At 38.3% G+C, this 17426-nt stretch overlaps 1 protein-coding gene across 2 annotated transcripts in view; it reads left to right on the forward strand.

The window, feature by feature from the left end:
- The window catches only part of CYP2C85 (cytochrome P450 family 2 subfamily C member 85), a 28229-nt gene extending 19212 nt beyond the window's left edge, over nt 1-9017 (forward strand). For both annotated transcript variants that reach the window (XM_005225642.5, XM_005225641.5), the window contains exons 7-9: nt 3369-3556; nt 7632-7773; nt 8498-9017. In XM_005225642.5, the coding sequence (XP_005225699.1) occupies nt 3369-3556; nt 7632-7773; nt 8498-8679 (512 nt within the window). In that variant the 3' untranslated portion in view covers nt 8680-9017. The remainder of the gene's footprint in view (nt 1-3368; nt 3557-7631; nt 7774-8497) is intronic.
- The last annotated feature ends 8409 nt before the right edge of the window (nt 9018-17426 follow it).

Consider the following 17426-nt stretch of genomic DNA (forward strand, 5'->3'; position numbering starts at 1 on the left):
AATTTCAGAATAGCTGGATAAAAGAGAAAAATCACAAAAACATTCAGAGAGATGTAGCAGGTCATAGATAAAAGAGTTCACAACAACACCATAATTCAAGGGCAACTATCAAACTGGGTATTAATTTTTAAAAGGGTATTTTCAGACTTGTATGTTTAACAGAATTTTTACCCACTCTTTCCCCTTTCTCATCCACATGCCTTAAGTAATGTCAGAGGAAGGTCATGGGCTCCAGGGATTTGGAAATCTCATGAAGGAGAGTGAAAGTGTCAATGTTGTTGCTAGACAGCAGGCCTGGAAAATATCCATTTCTAAATGGGTTATATGAATAAAGCAGGTATTTGAGGAGATACTAAGAACAAAACAGAGGTGATAGACTACTTGTGGCTTCTGAATAATTTGAACATCTACCTAAGCATTTGGAAATAATTGAATCAGGGTAGAGAACTTTATGAATTGAAATAAAGACATGTGGTTAAGTCTAAGAAAGTAACAAATATGAAGCATGATCATAATTGTCTTACCAGAGAGCATTGTAGAATGATGGTACAATGAATATTCTCCATCAAAAATTGTGGTGTAAATATATTGGGGAAATAGATTAAGGGGATGTGTATGTGTGTGTGGTGTGTGTGTGATTTTGTATGAGGAAGGATGGAGATGTAAATTCTCAACTCTCATACCAAGATGTCAGATATTGTTTAACAATCTGTGAGTGAGAAATAAAAATAGTCATTATTAAGAAAAAGGACATGAATTTCAGAAGAAACTGCTAGAATGCTGAAAGTGGTGGCATTTGACAGCTGGAGAATGACCTGAGTACCACTGCAAATTGCACATGCATAATACACAAATACACAAAACATATGTTTTATAATTTAACTTTTCAACCTATGTTATTCCAATATAAAGTTAATATTTGATTCTTGTTTCTTTCTTTAAGGACTATAATTTCTTGACTTTATATTCTGTTTATATTTGAAACATTTCATCATTTCTCTTTGCTTTATCATGTATGCTAATATAGAAAGATGTGCCAAATTCAGACTTAAACTGAAGAAAGTAGGGAAAACCACTAGACCGTTCAAGTGTGACCTAAATCAAATCCCTTATGATTATACAGTGGAAGTGAAAAATAGATTTAAGAGACTAGATCTGATAGATAGAGTGCCTTATGAACTATGGACGGAGGCTCGTGACATTGTACAGGAGACAGGGATCAAGACCATCCCCATGGAAAAGAAATGCAAAAAAGCAAAATGGCTGTCTGAGGAGGCCTTACAAATAGCTGTGAAAAGAAGAGAAACGAAAAGCAAAGGAGAAAAGTAAAGATATAAGCATCTGAATGCAGAGTTCCAAAGAATAGCAAGGAGACATAAGAAAGCCTTCCTCAACGATCAATGCAAAGAAATAGGGAAAACAACAGAATGGGAAAGACTAGAGATCTCTTCAAGAAAATTAGAGATACCAAGGGAACATTTCATGCAAAGATGGGCTCGATAAAGGACAGAAATGGTATGAACCAAGCAGAAGCAGAAGATATTAAGAAGAGGTGACAAGAATATACAGAAGAACTGTACAAAAAAAGATGTTCATGACCAAGATAATCACGATGGTGTGATCACTCACCTAGAGTCTGACATCCTGGAATGTGAAGTCAAGTGGGCCTTAGAAAGCATCACTACGAACAAAGCTAGTGGAGGTGATGGAATTTCAGTTGAGCTATTTCAAATCCTGAAAGATGATGCTGTGAAAGTGCTGCACTCAATGTGCCAGCAAATTTGGAAAACTTAGCAGTGGCCACAGGACTGGAAAAGGTCAGTTTTCATTCCAATCCCAAAGAAAGGCAATGCCAAAGAATACTCAAACTACTGCACAATTGCACTCATCTCACACGCTAGTAAAGTAATGCTCAAAATTCTCCAAGCCAGGCTTCAGCAATACGTGAACCATGAGCTTCCAGATGTTCAGGCTGGATTTAGAAAAGGCAGAGGAACCAGAGATCAAATTGCCAACATCCAGTGGATCATCAAAAAAGGAAGAGAGTTTCAGAAAAACATCTATTTCTGCTTTATTGACTATGCCAAAGCCTTTGACTATGTGGATCACAAGAAACGGTGGAAAATTCTGAAAGAGATGGAAATACCAGACCACCTGACCTGCCTCTTGAGAAACCTATATGCAGGTCAGGAAGCAACAGTTAGAACTGGACTTGGAACAACAGACTGGTTCCAAATAGGGAAAGGAGTACGTCAAGGCTGTATATTGTCACCCTGCTTATTTAACTTCTATGCAGAGTACATCATGAGAAATGCTGGGCTGGAAGAAGCACAAGCTGGACTCAAGACTGCTGGGATAAATATCAATAACCTCAGAAATGCAGATGATACCACCCTTATGGCAGAAAGTGAAGAGGAACTAAAAAGCCTCTTGATGAACGTGAAAGAGGAGAGTGAAAAAGTTGGCTTAAAGCTCGACATTCAGAAAACTAAGATCATGGCATCCGGTCCCATCACTTCACGGCAAATAGATGGGGAAACAGTAGAAACAGTGTCAGACTTCATTCTTTTGGGCTCCAAAATCACTGCAGATGGTGACTGCAGCCATGAAATTGAAAGACACGTACTCCTTGGAAGGAAAGTTATGACCAACCTAGATAGCATATTCAAAAGCAGAGACATAAATTCACCAACAAAGTCCATCTAGTCAAGGCTATGGTTTTTCAAGTGGTCATGCATAGATGTGAGAGTTGGACTGTGAAGAAAGCTGAGCACCAAAGAATTGATGCTTTGAGCTGTGGTGTTGGAGAAGACTCTTGAGAGTCCCTTGGACTGCAAGGAGATCCAACCAGTCCATTCTAAAGGAGTTCAGTCCTGGGTGTTCATTGGAAGGACTGATGCTAAAACTGAAACTCCAGTACTTTGGCCACCTCATGCGAAGAGTTGACTCATTGGAAAAGACTCTGATGCTGGGAGGGATTGGGGGCAGGAGGAGAAAGGAATGACAGAGGATGAGATGGCTGTACGGCATCACCAACTCGATGGACATGAGTTTGAGTGAACTCCGGGGCTTGGTGGTGGACAGGAATGCCTGACGTGCTGCAATTCATGGGGTCGCAAAGAACTGGACACGGCTGAGCGACTGAACTGAACTGAACTGATAGATGCTTAAGCCAGGCTTGTAAGAGACTTTTATGTGTCTGTATTATGGCCCATTATCTCTCTATGTTTAGTTCTACTTATGGTCATACAGTTTTTGTGTATAATGATACTGGGACACCATCATAGTGCTCATGCATCCCTGAATTGGTATGGAATGTGGTGTGAATTTTCCTCTTTCTCCATCAGTCTTCCTTACCTTCCTTTCAGCTAAGGTCCAGGAAGAGATTGACCATGTCATTGGCAGACACCGGAGCCCCTGCATGCAGGACAAGAGCCACATGCCCTACACAGATGCTGTGGTCCACGAGATCCAGAGATACATTGACCTGGTCCCCACCAACCTGCCCCATGCGGTGACCTGTGACATTAAATTCAGAAACTACCTCATCCCAAAGGTAGGATTGGTTTCTTTTACTGACCTCATTGGTCTTGAAGTTCTCATTTACACAGTATGGGTGCAACCCTTGATGAACGCAAGGTGAGAGAGTAAAAATAGCCATGTGTGTTGTGGATTGATGGGTTGTGTGTTGTTTCCAGTTTAGTCTATAAAGCTTTATAATGGATTTTGACAGGTAGCAGTGCAAGACTTCCAAATTTGTTCTGCTTCTTTTATGTTGTTGGGCTAACAATAGCTGTCCACATTTCCAAATGAACATTAGTATCAATTTGTTGATTTACCAGAACACTCTGCTGGGATTTTTTTTATCAGAGTGACATGCTAGATCAGTTTGGAAAGACTTAATATCATGACACATTGAATTTTTCATTTATTGGATATGATATAGTCTTTCTATTTTAAAGGGCTTTCTTTAATTTTTTCAATAATTTTTTCAGGCAGTGGTTTACGTATTTTTTTGTCTTGCCAAGGTGGTTATTGTTGTTGTTATAAGCATTTTAAAATGCATTTTCCGTTTTATGTGGAAGATCAAAATATAATTGATTTTATCATTTTGATGACCTTATATGTAACAACCTTGCTAAATTTAATGTAATTTTGAAAATGTCTCTAGTTAATAGCAATTTCCATATACATTATCCTGCTATCTGGGTTAATTTCTTCATGTCATCCTTGTATCATCTCTGATATGAAAGAAAGTGGAAGTTAACATCTCACTATTAGGAATAATGTTTTATGTATATTTTGTTAGATTTTTTAAAATCAGATTAGGGAAGTTTCCCTGGGCTCAGTGATAAAAGAATTCACCTGCCAATACAGGAGATGCAGGAGATACCATTTCAATCCCTGACTCAGGAAGATCCCCTGGAGAAGGAAATGGCAACCCATTCCAGTATTCTTGCCTGAAAAATCCCATGGACAGTGGAGGCTGGTGGGCTACAGTCCATGGGGTCAAAAAGAGTCGGACATGACTGAGCAGGAGCATGGACAACATATTCAATAGACCATAACAGGATCTTTTACTTAATACAGAATTCAAGTTAAATTATTTATAAAACAGAATGACTTCACTATATGGCAATATGTGAAAATTTCTTCCATTAATAAATGCTTATCTATCCATATCCAACTATCCATCAAAAGCTCCCTACTTCAGTATGCATACCTCAATAACAGTGATTATTGGACGCAGAGGAATAATACCATTTGTGCACAGGAGTTATCCCTGAAACAATAATATTATTTAATGTACAAGTTATACTTAAAATGTCCTAATTTTCTTTTTTTAATATAAATTTATTTATTTTAATTGGAGGCTTATTACTTTACAATATTGTATTGGTTTTGCCATACATCAGCATGAATCCACCACAGGTGTGCACGTGTTCCCCATCCTGACTTCCCCTCCCACCTCCCTCCCATACCATCCCTCTGGGTCATCCCAGTGCACCAGCCCCAAGCATCCTGTATCATGCATCAAACCTGGACTGGCAATTCGTTTCACATATGATATAATACATGTTTCAATGCCATTCTTCCATATCATCCCACCCTTGCCCTCTCCCACAGAGTCCAAAAGACTGTTCTATACATCAGTGTCTCTTTTGCTGTCTTGCATACAGGGTTATCGTTACAATCTTTCTAAATTCCATATATATGTGTTAGTATACTGTATTGGTGTTTTTCTTTCTGGCTTACTTCACTCTGTGTAATAGGCTCCAGTTTCATTCACCTCATTAGAACTGATTCAAATGTATTCTTTTTAATGGCTGAACAATACTCCATTGTGTATATGTACCACAGCTTTCTTATCCATTCGTCTGCTGATGGACACCTAGGTTGCTTCCAAGTGCTGGCTATTATAGACAGTGCTGCGATGAACATTGGGGTACACGTGTCTCTTTCCCTTCTGGTTTCCTCAGTGTGTATGCCCAGCAGTGGGATTGCTGGGTCATATGGCAGTTCTATTTCCAGTTCTTTAAGGAATCTCCACACTGTTCTCCATAGTGGCTGTACTAGTTTGCATTCCCACCAACAGTGTAAGAGGGTTCCCTTTTCTCCACACCCTCTCCAGCATTTATTGCTTGTAGACTTTTGGATAGCAGCCATTCTGACTGGCATGAAATGGTACCTCATTGTGGTTTTGATTTGCATTTCTCTGATAATGAGTGATGTTGAGCACCTTTTCATGTATTTGTTAGCCATCTGTATGTCTTCTTTGGAGAAATGTCTGTTTAGTTCTTTGGCCCACTGTTTGATTGGGTCATTAATTTTTCTGGAATTGAGCTTCAGGAGTTTCTTGTATATTTTTGAGGTTAATTCTTTGTCAGTTGCTTCATTTGCTATTATTTTCTCCCATTCTGAAGGCTGTCTTTTCACCTTACTTATAGTTTCTTTTGTTGTGCAGAAACTTTTAATTTTAATTCAGTCCCATTTGTATATTTTTGCTTTTATTTCCAGTATTCTGGGAGATGTGTCATAGAGAATCCTACTGTGTTTTATGTCAGAGAGTGTTTTGCTATATGTTTTCCTCTAGGAGTTTAATAGTTTCTGGTCTTACATTTAGATCTTTAATCCATTTTGAGTTTATTTTTGTGTATGGTGTTAGAAATCGAAAGAGACACTTATGCCCCAATGTTCATCTCAGCACTGTTTATAATAGCCAGCACTTGGAAGCAATCTAGATGTCCATCAGCAGATGAATGGATAAGAAAGCTGTGGTACATATACACAATGGAATATTAATCAACCATTAAAAAGAATACATTTGAATCAGTTCTAATGAGGTGAATGAAACTGGAGCCTATTATACAGAGTGAAGTACACCAGAAAGAAAAACACCAATACAGTATACTAAAACATACATATGGAATTTAGAAAAATGGTAACGACAACCCTGTATGTGAGACAGCAAAAGACACACAGATGCATAGAACAGTCTTTTGGACTCTGTGGGAGAGGGAGGGGGGATGATTTGGGAGAATGGCATTAAAACATGTATAATATCATATAAGAAACTAATCGCCAGTCCAGGTTTGATGCATGATACAGGAAGCTTGGGGCTGGTGCACTGGGGTGACCCAGAGGGATGGTATTGGGAAGCAGGTGGGAAGGGGGTTCAGGATGGGGAACATGTGTATACCCGTGGCAGATGCATGTTGTTGTATGGCAAAACCAATACAATATTGTAAAGTAAAAATAAAATAAAATAATAATAATAAAAGAAAGCTGTGGTACATATACACAATGGAGTATTACTCAGCCATTAAAAAGAGTACATTTGAATGAGTTCTAATGAGGTGGATGAAACTGGAGCCTATTATACAGAGTGAAGTAAGCCAGAAAGAAAAACACCAATACAGTATACTAATGCATATATATGGAATTTAGAAAGAAGGTAATGATAACCCTGTATGTGAGACAGCAAAAGAGACACAGATGTATTGAACAGTCTTTTGGACTCTGTGGGAGAGGGTGAGGGTGGGATGATACGGGAGAATGGTATCGAAACATGTAAAATATCATATGTGAAACGAATCGCCAGTCCAGGTTTGATGCATGATACAGGATTCTCGGGGCTGGTGCACTGGGGTGACCCAGAGGGATGGTATTGGGAGGCAGGTGGGAAGGGGGTTCAGGATGGGGAACACATGTACACTCATGGCAGATTCAAGTCAATGTATGGCAAAAATGTATGGCAATGTATGGGAAAACCAATACAATATTGTAAAGTAAAATAAATTAATTAAATTTCAAAAAATAAATAAAGTAAAGCAGCTGGTGTGGTCAGATACCACTGTCCAAATGTGATAACAGAATGGTTCATAAGGTCTGGCACCCCAGAATCCATGTACCTAGTATTTCAGAGGCTGTTCACTTAGCAGCATCATTGCCACTAGTCTTAAATGTATTCTTCTTTATAACTTGTTCTTTCTTCCTCAAAATGTCACTGCCCTTCTTTGGTCTGAGGATTCTTCATTATTGATCACAAGATTGGACTAAATGATTTGAGGCAGTTCTTCCAGCTCTGTGACTTTTTCATAGTTCAGTTTATCTTCATCTGTTCTTTCCAGGGCACAGGTATATTAACATCACTGACTTCTGTGCTATATGATGACAAAGAATTTCCCAACCCAGAGGTGTTTGACCCTGGCCACTTTCTGGATGAGAGTGGCAACTTTAGGAAGAGTGACCATTTCATGGCTTTCTCAACAGGTAATATTTTTTTTTCTCCATTCAGTACTTTAGAGGACAGGATACCTTCTAAGGATCAGTTGGGAGTTACAAAGTACCTACCCTGGGGCTGGTAGAAATGCTCTTTGTCCATGATGAGGGGTAGCAGCCCAATAACTATGCTCTTTCCATCCCCATGAAACATCCTCATTATTGGGCTAGATTACTGAAACTTTGGAGAGGTGACCCAGTTCTTTCCATTTAGAAATAAAACTTGAGCTGGGAACTGAAAATATCAGAGAACTACATCTTAGCCAAAAAAAAAAAGTGTGTTATAAAACTTGAAACTTAAAGGTGTGTTGGAGTTTGATGAAGAGTAGGTATACTTAGAGCAGAGAACAGAGGCTGTGAAGAATGAAAAGAAACATGTGGGACTACTAGACTAGGATCAGAAAATACAGCCAGTATACGTGGCTTTCTAGAAAAAGATGGGTAGAAATTTGAAAATATGAAATTGCAGTTATAATGCATGAATAATTTAATGAAGTGTTTGGAATAGTCAGTAAATATTTCTTGAAGGAATGATATTTATTATGATAAGATGTTAGGTGGATAGCATATGTGTTCACCCTTTTCCCATCTGTCTATCCAGCCATTCCATCCATCCATTCAAACATTCATCAAATGGCTACTACATAGTCTCTTTTCTGACAGCCAGAAAGACAGAGTTCAAGGAGTATGTACCCTCTGTGTTTGTTGTTTCCAGGGAAACGGATTTGTGTGGGAGAGGGCCTGGCCCGCATGGAGCTGTTTTTATTCCTGACCACAATTTTACAAAACTTTACCTTGAAATCTGTGGTTGACCCAAAGGACCTCGACACCACCCCAGTTGTCAATGGGTTACTTTCTGTGCCACCTTTTTACCAGCTCTGTTTCATTCCTGTGTGAGGAATGTTAGATCCTCTAGTTTCTTCAGTGATGTTGTCTTCAACTCCCTCTCATCTGCGGCATTGTTCACCTGCTTCCCATCATCTTTTCTGAGAGTGCCTGCTCTGACCTCTCTTCATTTATTGTGTAATTTCACTACAGAAATGTATCTGCTGTTCTTCATACTCTGTAACATCTATATTGGCCTCCAGATATGCAAATAATTACATAATATTGAGTAGTTCTGTGTGCATAGTACTATGCGCTCCACACAATATAGAACAGGATGATCACTGTGTACAATACAGAGCTATTTCTGATATGCATATTCCTAATAAAACACATAATTTGATAAGCCAGTTTTCAAGCTTCCCTTCTTTTGTACATATTGCATATAAGGGAGGAAAGAAAAAAGGCAAAGATGTCACATGGTTCTCATATGCACAGAGAAGGACAGAGGGAATGGGAGTAGAAAAGCTCCCTGGGCTGCATGTTAAAATGAGTTACCTGAGGTTTGGATTTGAAGGTGGAGAAATTGTTTTCAGGAGCAGTTTCATCCTGTAGGAAATATTGAGATCAGTGATGGTTTTTGTTTAATTGCTCAGTCATGTCCAACTCTTCTGTGATCCCATAGCTTGTCGCCCACCAGGCTCCCCTGTCCATGGGATTTCTCAGGCCAGAATCTGGAGTGCGTTGCCCTGCCCTCCTCCAGGGGAATCTTCCCAACCCAGAGATTGAGCCTATACCTTTTAGGACTCCTGCATTGTTAGGCAGGTTCTTTACCATTAGCACGACCTGGGAAGCCAATTCAAGTGTACTAAGAACTCTGAAACTCAACAATTAGAAATCTAACAAGCCATTTTGAAAATGGGTAAATGACTTCCCAGGTGGTCCGCTGGTTAAGACCCTGAGTTTCCACCTCAGAGGGTAGGAGTCTGATCCGTGGTTGGGTAAGTTTCATTGCACAGCACAGTGCAGCCAGGAAAAAAAAAAAAGAGCAAGTGACCTGAATGGATACCTCACCAAGGTAGATATATGCATGGCAAATAAGCACGTGGAAATGCTCAACATGATATATCACTAGGAACTTGCCAACAGTAACAGCAATGAGATACCATTACACCCAAATAACAATTAGTAAAATCCAAATCGTTGACAAAACCAAATATTGGTGATGATGTGTAAGCAACAAGGACTATTATTATTGTGTACAATTTTGCATGGTACAGCCACTTTGGAAGTCAGTTGATAGTTTTTACAAAACAAAATATGTGATTTTGAAATGATCCAGCAATCACACTCCTTGGTATTAACCCAATGAGTTGAAAACTTCTGTCCACATGAAAACCCTCACAAGAATTTTCATAGTTACTTTATTCATAGTTGGAAAACCTGGAAGCTACCAAGAATCCTTCAGTAGGTGAATGCATAAACTGCAGCACATCCATACAACTGAACATTATTTTGTTGTTAGAAATGAGCTGACAAACCATGAAAACTCATGGATAAACCTTATGAAAATTACTTTAGTGAGAGAAACCATCTGAAGACAACATACTATGATTTCAACCATACAACATTCTGAAAAGGCAAAATTATGGAGACAGTGAAAAAAATCAGTGGTTTCCAGGAGTTTGGTAGGAGGGAAGAATGAATAAGTGAATCACAGATTTTTAGGGTAAAGGAACTATTCTGTTTGATACCACAATGGTCTATTCAAATTATTATGGTTTTGTAAAAAAAAAAAAAAAAAAAGAACACAACACAGAAGATGAAACTTTTAGAAACCAAGGACTTTGCTTGATAATACTGTGTCAGTTCATTGAGTGAAACAAATGTACCACACTGGTGAAGGCTGCTGATAGAAGTTTTTGGGTATGGTAATGGACATTTGGGAGTTGTATACATTTCACCTAGTTTGGGTGAGAACCTAAAACTTTTCTAAAAATAGCTTCTAGTAATTTAAAAGAAAAACTCCAACTCTACTTCACAACTCTCGTCAAGGCAAGGTGCATTCATCTATGGTTGTGGAGGGCTTAATGCTGATGCCCTCCTGATCATTTGGACATCAATTGGAATTTCAGGTGATGTGCGATATGACTAAACTGAGAGCGAAAAATGCTGAATTCTCAGATAAGTTCTGGTGTTGATGAATTTATGACAGTTTAATTTCATGGTTGCAGTCACCATCTGCAGTGATTGTTCACTTGAAAAAATTAAGATCAGGTGAGTTGATCTCAGAGCTCCAATTATTTGTCATTCCTTCATACCATAAGAAGAATTGCCATTCATAAACCCTAGCAAGAAGAAGGAAGTACAGAGCAAGACACTCCTTTCTCAAAGAATAAAATAGTTGCTAAAGGAGAATTACTGAGCTTATTTTATTCAAAATAAACTGATTTACTTCTATCAGAGTTAGATCCATGTGAGTTAGGCAACAAATCAGTTCTTAGGTTTGTCCTGATTAAAGTGGTCACGTAGACCTAGGTTCACTCAGCTCAAAAGATTACAAAACCAAACTTTTCTGACCCCCAATTAAATAAACAGGTTCTATAATTATTAACTACATTAATATTTACTTTGAAAGTCACTGACTAGGGTGCATTATGAACCCTAACAGTACAGTAGATACTCTTGTACCTAGTTGCACTGAATGTTTCGCTGGAAGGAAAAGTCCAAGCCTAAGTATGTGGGTTCCAATGTGAGCCCTAATACCTTTGGTCTGTATGTCCTTGCCTTAAGTACTGACTCTCAGAGAACCTGTTTCTTCATCCTTAAGGTGAGAGCAGTTTACATTAGGCAAAGTTATTTGAGAAAATCTGAAGAGATTTGATGGCATGGAAATTGTGTGAATTGTCAATCTCTCATGACCAGTACATGTCCTCTGTGTTTAGCTGTGTGTGTTGTGGTGCTTCTCTGCTGTGGGTGCATTTAATGAAGTCCCAGCCTTCTCTCCTGTACTAAATCTTCAATTGTTGTTCTTTCTATAATTTCCCTTCCCTGGTGTGCATCCTTAAGTCCATTACTTCTGACAATGACAGACTAAAAAAGCAACAGAAGAAGCTATGTCTCAAAGTTACTGAGAGGTGGGGAAAGACATGGTATCTCAAACTTTCCCAATAAATTATTTTTCAGTTACACTGATACTTTCAGATTGTGTATTTATCAGTTACACCGATGAAATTTTAACTCTTCAGTGATGGAGAGGGAAACCATGTATTTTTCTTTTTCTTCTTTTATTGTAATACAGTTGTTTTATAATATTATATTAGTTTCAGAAATACAACATATTCAATATTTTATGTATACTTTCTTTAAAGTTATTACAAAATGATGACTTCATTTTCCCATGTTGTATAACATATCCATGTTGCTTATTTATTTTCTACATAAAAGTTTGTTTCTTAATCCCATCCCCTATTATGCCCCTCTCTATTTGTTTCTCCCCACTGGTGACTACTGGTTTGTTCTCTACATCTGTGAGTCTGTTTTGTTACATACATTCATCTTATTTTTTCAGATTTCACATGTGTGTTGACATAAAGTATTTGCCTTTCTCTTTCAGACTTTATTCACTAAGCATAATGCTCTCTAAGTTCACTAATGTTGTTGCAAATGGAAAAAGTTCATTCTTTTTTATGGCCGAGTAATATTTCAAAGCATATGTGTATACCAACTATTTTGTTTTATCCGTTTATCTGTTGATATTCACTTAGGCTGTTTCCATATCTTGGCTACTGTAAATGATGCTGCTATGACCATGGGATGCATGTATCTTTTCAAAATAATGCATTTGTGATCTTTAGATATATAACCAACCTTAGAGTTGCTGGATCATATGGTAGTCCTGTTTTTATATTTTGGAAAAGTTGCATACTGTTTTCATTAGTGGTTGTACCAGTTTACAACCCCACCAACAATGTATTAGGGCTTCCCTTTCTCACATCCTTACCAATGTTTGTTACTTGTACTCTTTTTGATGATAGCCATTCTGGTAGGTGTAAAGTGGTATCTCATTGTGATTTTTATTTACACTCTCTTATAATTGCCAGTATTGAGTATTTTTCTTGTCCCACTTGGTCTCCTGTGTATCTTCTCTGGAGAAATATCTATTCAGGTTTCTTCCCATTTTTTTTCTGCCCACTTTTAAATGTTTGCTTGGATTTTTTTGATATTGAGTTGTATGAGCTGTTTATACGTTTTGCATGTTAACCCCTAATAGATCAAGCAATTTGTACATACTTTCTTCTATTTGAGAAGTTTTCTTTTCATTTTGTTGATGATTTCCTTTTCTTTGTGATAGCTTTTAAGTGTAGTTAGGTCCTATTTGTTTATTTACCCTGTTGTTTCCTTTCCTTATAAGATAGATCCAAAAAAATACTTCTATGATTTATGTCAGAGTGTTCTGACTATGTTTTCTTTTAGGAGTTTAATGGTTGCATTCTTACATTTATATCTTTAATCCATTTTGAGTTTACTTTTGTATATTGTCTCAGAAAAAAATAATGGAAGGTAACATAACAATTTCATTTTTGTTGTTCTTAGTTGATTTAACAGAAAAGTCTATTTGAAAATGTAGCAATAATGTATTTTGTGAGTATATCTTATGGATAAGTGGGATAAATGACAACAGTGATATTAGTCAGGGGAGAGACACTTTAGATACACTTTTACAAGGTACTTGTACTTCATATGAAACAGAATTGGATTTTTTTTTAATAGACTTGGATTAGCTGTAAACGTATATTGAAAACTCTAGGTAAACAATCAGAAAAGGGAACCCCCTTGCACTGTTGGTGGGGATGTAAATGGATACACCACACTGGAGAACAGTATGGAGATTCCTTAAAAAGCTAGGAATAAAGCTACCATGTGTGCATGTGCTAAGTCACTTCAGTCATGTCCAACTCTTTGAAACACTATGGACTATAGCCTGCCAGACTCCTCTGTTCCTGGGAATTCTCCAGGCAAGAATACTAGAGTGGGTTGCCATGCCTTCTTCCAGGGGATTTTCTCTATCCTGGGATTGAACCTACACTTTTAAATCTCCTCCATTGGTAGAGAGGTTCTTTACCACTAGCACCACATGAGAAGCCCCTAAAACTACCATATAACCCAGCAATTGCAGTACTGGGCATATACCCTGAGATAACTATAATTAAAAAATACACATGTGTCCCAATGTTCATAGCAGCACTATTTACAATACCTAGGACATGGAAGCAACCTAGATGTCCATTGACAGAAGAAAGGATAAAGATGTGGTACATATATACAATGGACTATTACTCAGCCATAAAAAAAAAATGCCTTTGAGTCAGTTCTATGAGGTGGATGAATCTAGAGCCTGTTATACAGAGTGAATTAAGTCAGAGAGAGAAAAACAAATATATATTAACACCTATATATGGAATCTAGAAAAATGGTATTGATGAACCTATTTGCAGGGAAGGAATGGAGATGCAGACATCAGGAACAGACTTCTGGACACAGTGGGGGAAGGAGAGAGTGAGAGGAATGGAGAAAGTAGAAAAGACATATATAAACTACCATGTGTGAAATAGATGGCTGGTGAGAAGTTGCTGTATAGCACAGGGAGCCCAGCCTGGCGCTCTTTGATGATCTAGAGGGTGGGATAGGGGAGGGGAGGAAGGTTCAAGAGGGAGCCTATAATTACAGCTGATTTGCATTTCTGTATGACAGAAACCACCACAACTTTGTAAAGCAATTTTCCTCCAATTAAAAAAATTTTTTTAAATGGGCAAAAAAACTGAACAAACACATCATGAAAGAAGATACACAGATCACAATAAAGCATCTGAAAAATGCTTAACATCATATATCATTAGGAACTTGCAAACAAAATTAACAAATAGACACCACTACCCAAGTATAAAATGGCTAAAATCCAAATAATGGAGAAAGTGAAGTATTATTAAGGATACAAAGCCACATCTGAAAAGTTTCCCCCATTTTGTAGTTCAGTTCAGTTCAGTTGCTCACTCATGTCCGACTCTTTGCGACCCCATGAATCACAGCACACCAGGCCTCCCTGTCCATCCCCAACTCCCAGAGTTCACTCACACTCACGTCCATCGAGTCAGTGATGCCATCCAGCCATCTCATCCTCTGTCGTCCCCTTCTCCTCCTGCCCCCAATGCCTCCCAGCATCAGAGTCTTTTCCAATGAGTCAACTCTTCGCATGAGGTGGCCAAAGTACTGGAGTTTCAGCTTTAGCATCATTCCTTCCAAAGAAATCTCAGGGCTGATATCCTTCAGAATGGACTGGTTGGATCTCCTTGCAGTCCAAGGGACTCTCAAGAGTCTTCTCCAACATCACAGTTCAAAAGCATCAATTCTTCGGCGCTCAGCCTTCTTCACAGTCCAACTCTCACATCCAAACATGACCCCAGGAAAAACCATAGCCTTGACCAGACGGACCTTTGTTGGCAAAGTAATGTCTCTGCTTTTCAATATGCTATCTAGGTTGGTCATAACTTTCCTTCCAAGGAGTAAGCGTCTTTTAATTTCATGGCTGCAGTCACTATCTGCAGTGATTCTGGAGCCCAAAAAAATAAAGTCTGACACTGTTTCCACTGTTTCCCCATCTATTTCCCATGAAGTGATGGGACCAGATGCCATGATCTTCGTTTTCTGAATGTTGAGCTTTAAGCCAACTTTTTGACTCTCCTCTTTCACTTTCATCGAGAGGCTTTTTAGTTCCTCTTCACTTTCTGCCATAAGGGTGGTGTCATCTGCATATCTGAGGTTATTGATATTTCTCCCGGCAATCTTGATTCCAGCTTGTATTTCTTCCAGGCCAGCGTTTCTTATGATGTACTCTGCATATAAGTTAAATAAGCAGGGTGACAATATACAGCCTTGACGTACTCCTTTTCCTGTTTGGAACCAGTCTGTTGTTCCATGTCCAGTTCTAACTGGTGCTTTTGTAGTTCAGGAAAGCACAATTCAAGACACAATTCTGTGTCTTCCTGGCTATAGTACTAACAAACCTCCAGTAAACATCTTTTTATTTCAATCAGGTCTTGGTTTTCTAAAGTTTTGGCTAGCACTGTGCATTCTTTATTTCATTATTTCTTACAAACTCCAAAACACAACAGAAGTGGTTGTTTCTGGAGGCAACTAGGAGGCTTGAGCCATAGTTTCTCAAGCCTTCCCCACTAAAATCTTGAGATTGGCTCTTCCCTCAGTTACCTGAGCAAATTTCACCTCTGCAGTGCTGGAGAGGGGAGAATCCCTATCTTTTATTTTCCCTCTTGAGAATCTATGATGCTTTAATCCTTGGAGTCAGGGGACATCTATTTAATATGAAGCCCATTATTTTGTGAATAGCCAGTCAGATGTACATTCAGAGTAATATGTTGGGAAATGAAGAAATTTTCATTTCTTAAGATGGGAGGAAGTCATTCAGCTTACACATGATTTAACCTGGCCTTTATGATAACTAAAACAGCCTGTCTTATGGCCTTAAGTTATTAAACATTATGCGTGCATGCTCAGTTGCTCAGTCATGTCTGACTCTTTGAGATCCCGTGGAGGTAGGCTGCCAGGGTCCTTTTTCCAGGCAAGAATGCTGGAGTGGGTTGCCATTTCCTCCTCCAGGTATCATACATGTACATCTACTTTAAGCATTAAAAGATAAATTATCCAGAAGTAAGAATGTCCACTTTGAAAATAGGGATAAAATGCCTCCCTTGCTATGGTACTCATAATAGTAGTCCACTGACGATAAGATTTCCTTCTCAGATGTCAAGGTCGCACTACTTCATTGTGTACATGCTGATCTGTCTCTTTTGAAACCTTGTCATGTTTGATGTATGACCTTTGCTCTGAGGAGATATAAAACTGATGAAAACCATGCTTCTCTGGAGAAGTTTCTCAAGGCTATTAAGAGACTCTCTCCTGGGCTACAGTTCTCAGTTTGGCTCAGATAAAACTCACTTCTATTCCTTATTATAGACTGCTTATTGATTATTTGTGTTGGCAGTTTAGTTTGGTTTTGCTAAAGTTTTTCTTCTCTAGTAGTGAGTGAGTGCAATAAATGGACATCAGAAGATCTCAGTTTCTATCTTAGTTTTAATTATCATCTGTGACCCTGTGAAGTTATCCTGCTTTCCCCAAAGCTCCCTTTCCCCCATTTGAAAAATACAAAATGATAAGCTTTGTTTTCCAGTGTATTTTTTGTTTTTTTTTTTGGTTGGGGAGGGAGAAGAAATATTTCATGGTAAAAGGCATATAAATTTAATTAGCTAATTACTTACTTTGTTTTTGATCATTCAAATGCTTGAATTATGTTAGTGTTCAACCAAGAATTACAGGAACAGAGACCCAATTGAAATAAAGAGGTTTTAGTTGAGTTTTATTATGACTGCAGCCCAGGAGACAGAGCTCCAAGAAGCACTTGAATTGTGTTCTGCTTGACTGCAAAACAAGGGAAGCTTATAAAGATAAAAACACAAGGTTACATAAATTGTTTGTCAAGAATTACCATCAAAGTAAAAAAAAAGAATTACACTTGGTAGGAATTCCCTCTCAGTCCAGTAATTAGGTCTCCATGCTTCCACTACATGGGTATGGGTTCCATCCCTGATTGAGGATCTAAGATTCTGCATGCCATGTGACACAGCCAAAACAACACAAAAGAATTAATATTGGAATTGACAAGAAGGTGCTTTTGTTAAGAAAAAAATGTGGTTGAGATTTGAAATGATCTCTTTCTTACTTGTGAGGTCAGGAGGGGCAGACAT

This window comes from Bos taurus, chromosome 26 (genome assembly GCF_002263795.3).
Source record: "Bos taurus isolate L1 Dominette 01449 registration number 42190680 breed Hereford chromosome 26, ARS-UCD2.0, whole genome shotgun sequence".
Classification (NCBI taxonomy): Eukaryota; Metazoa; Chordata; class Mammalia; order Artiodactyla; family Bovidae; genus Bos; species Bos taurus.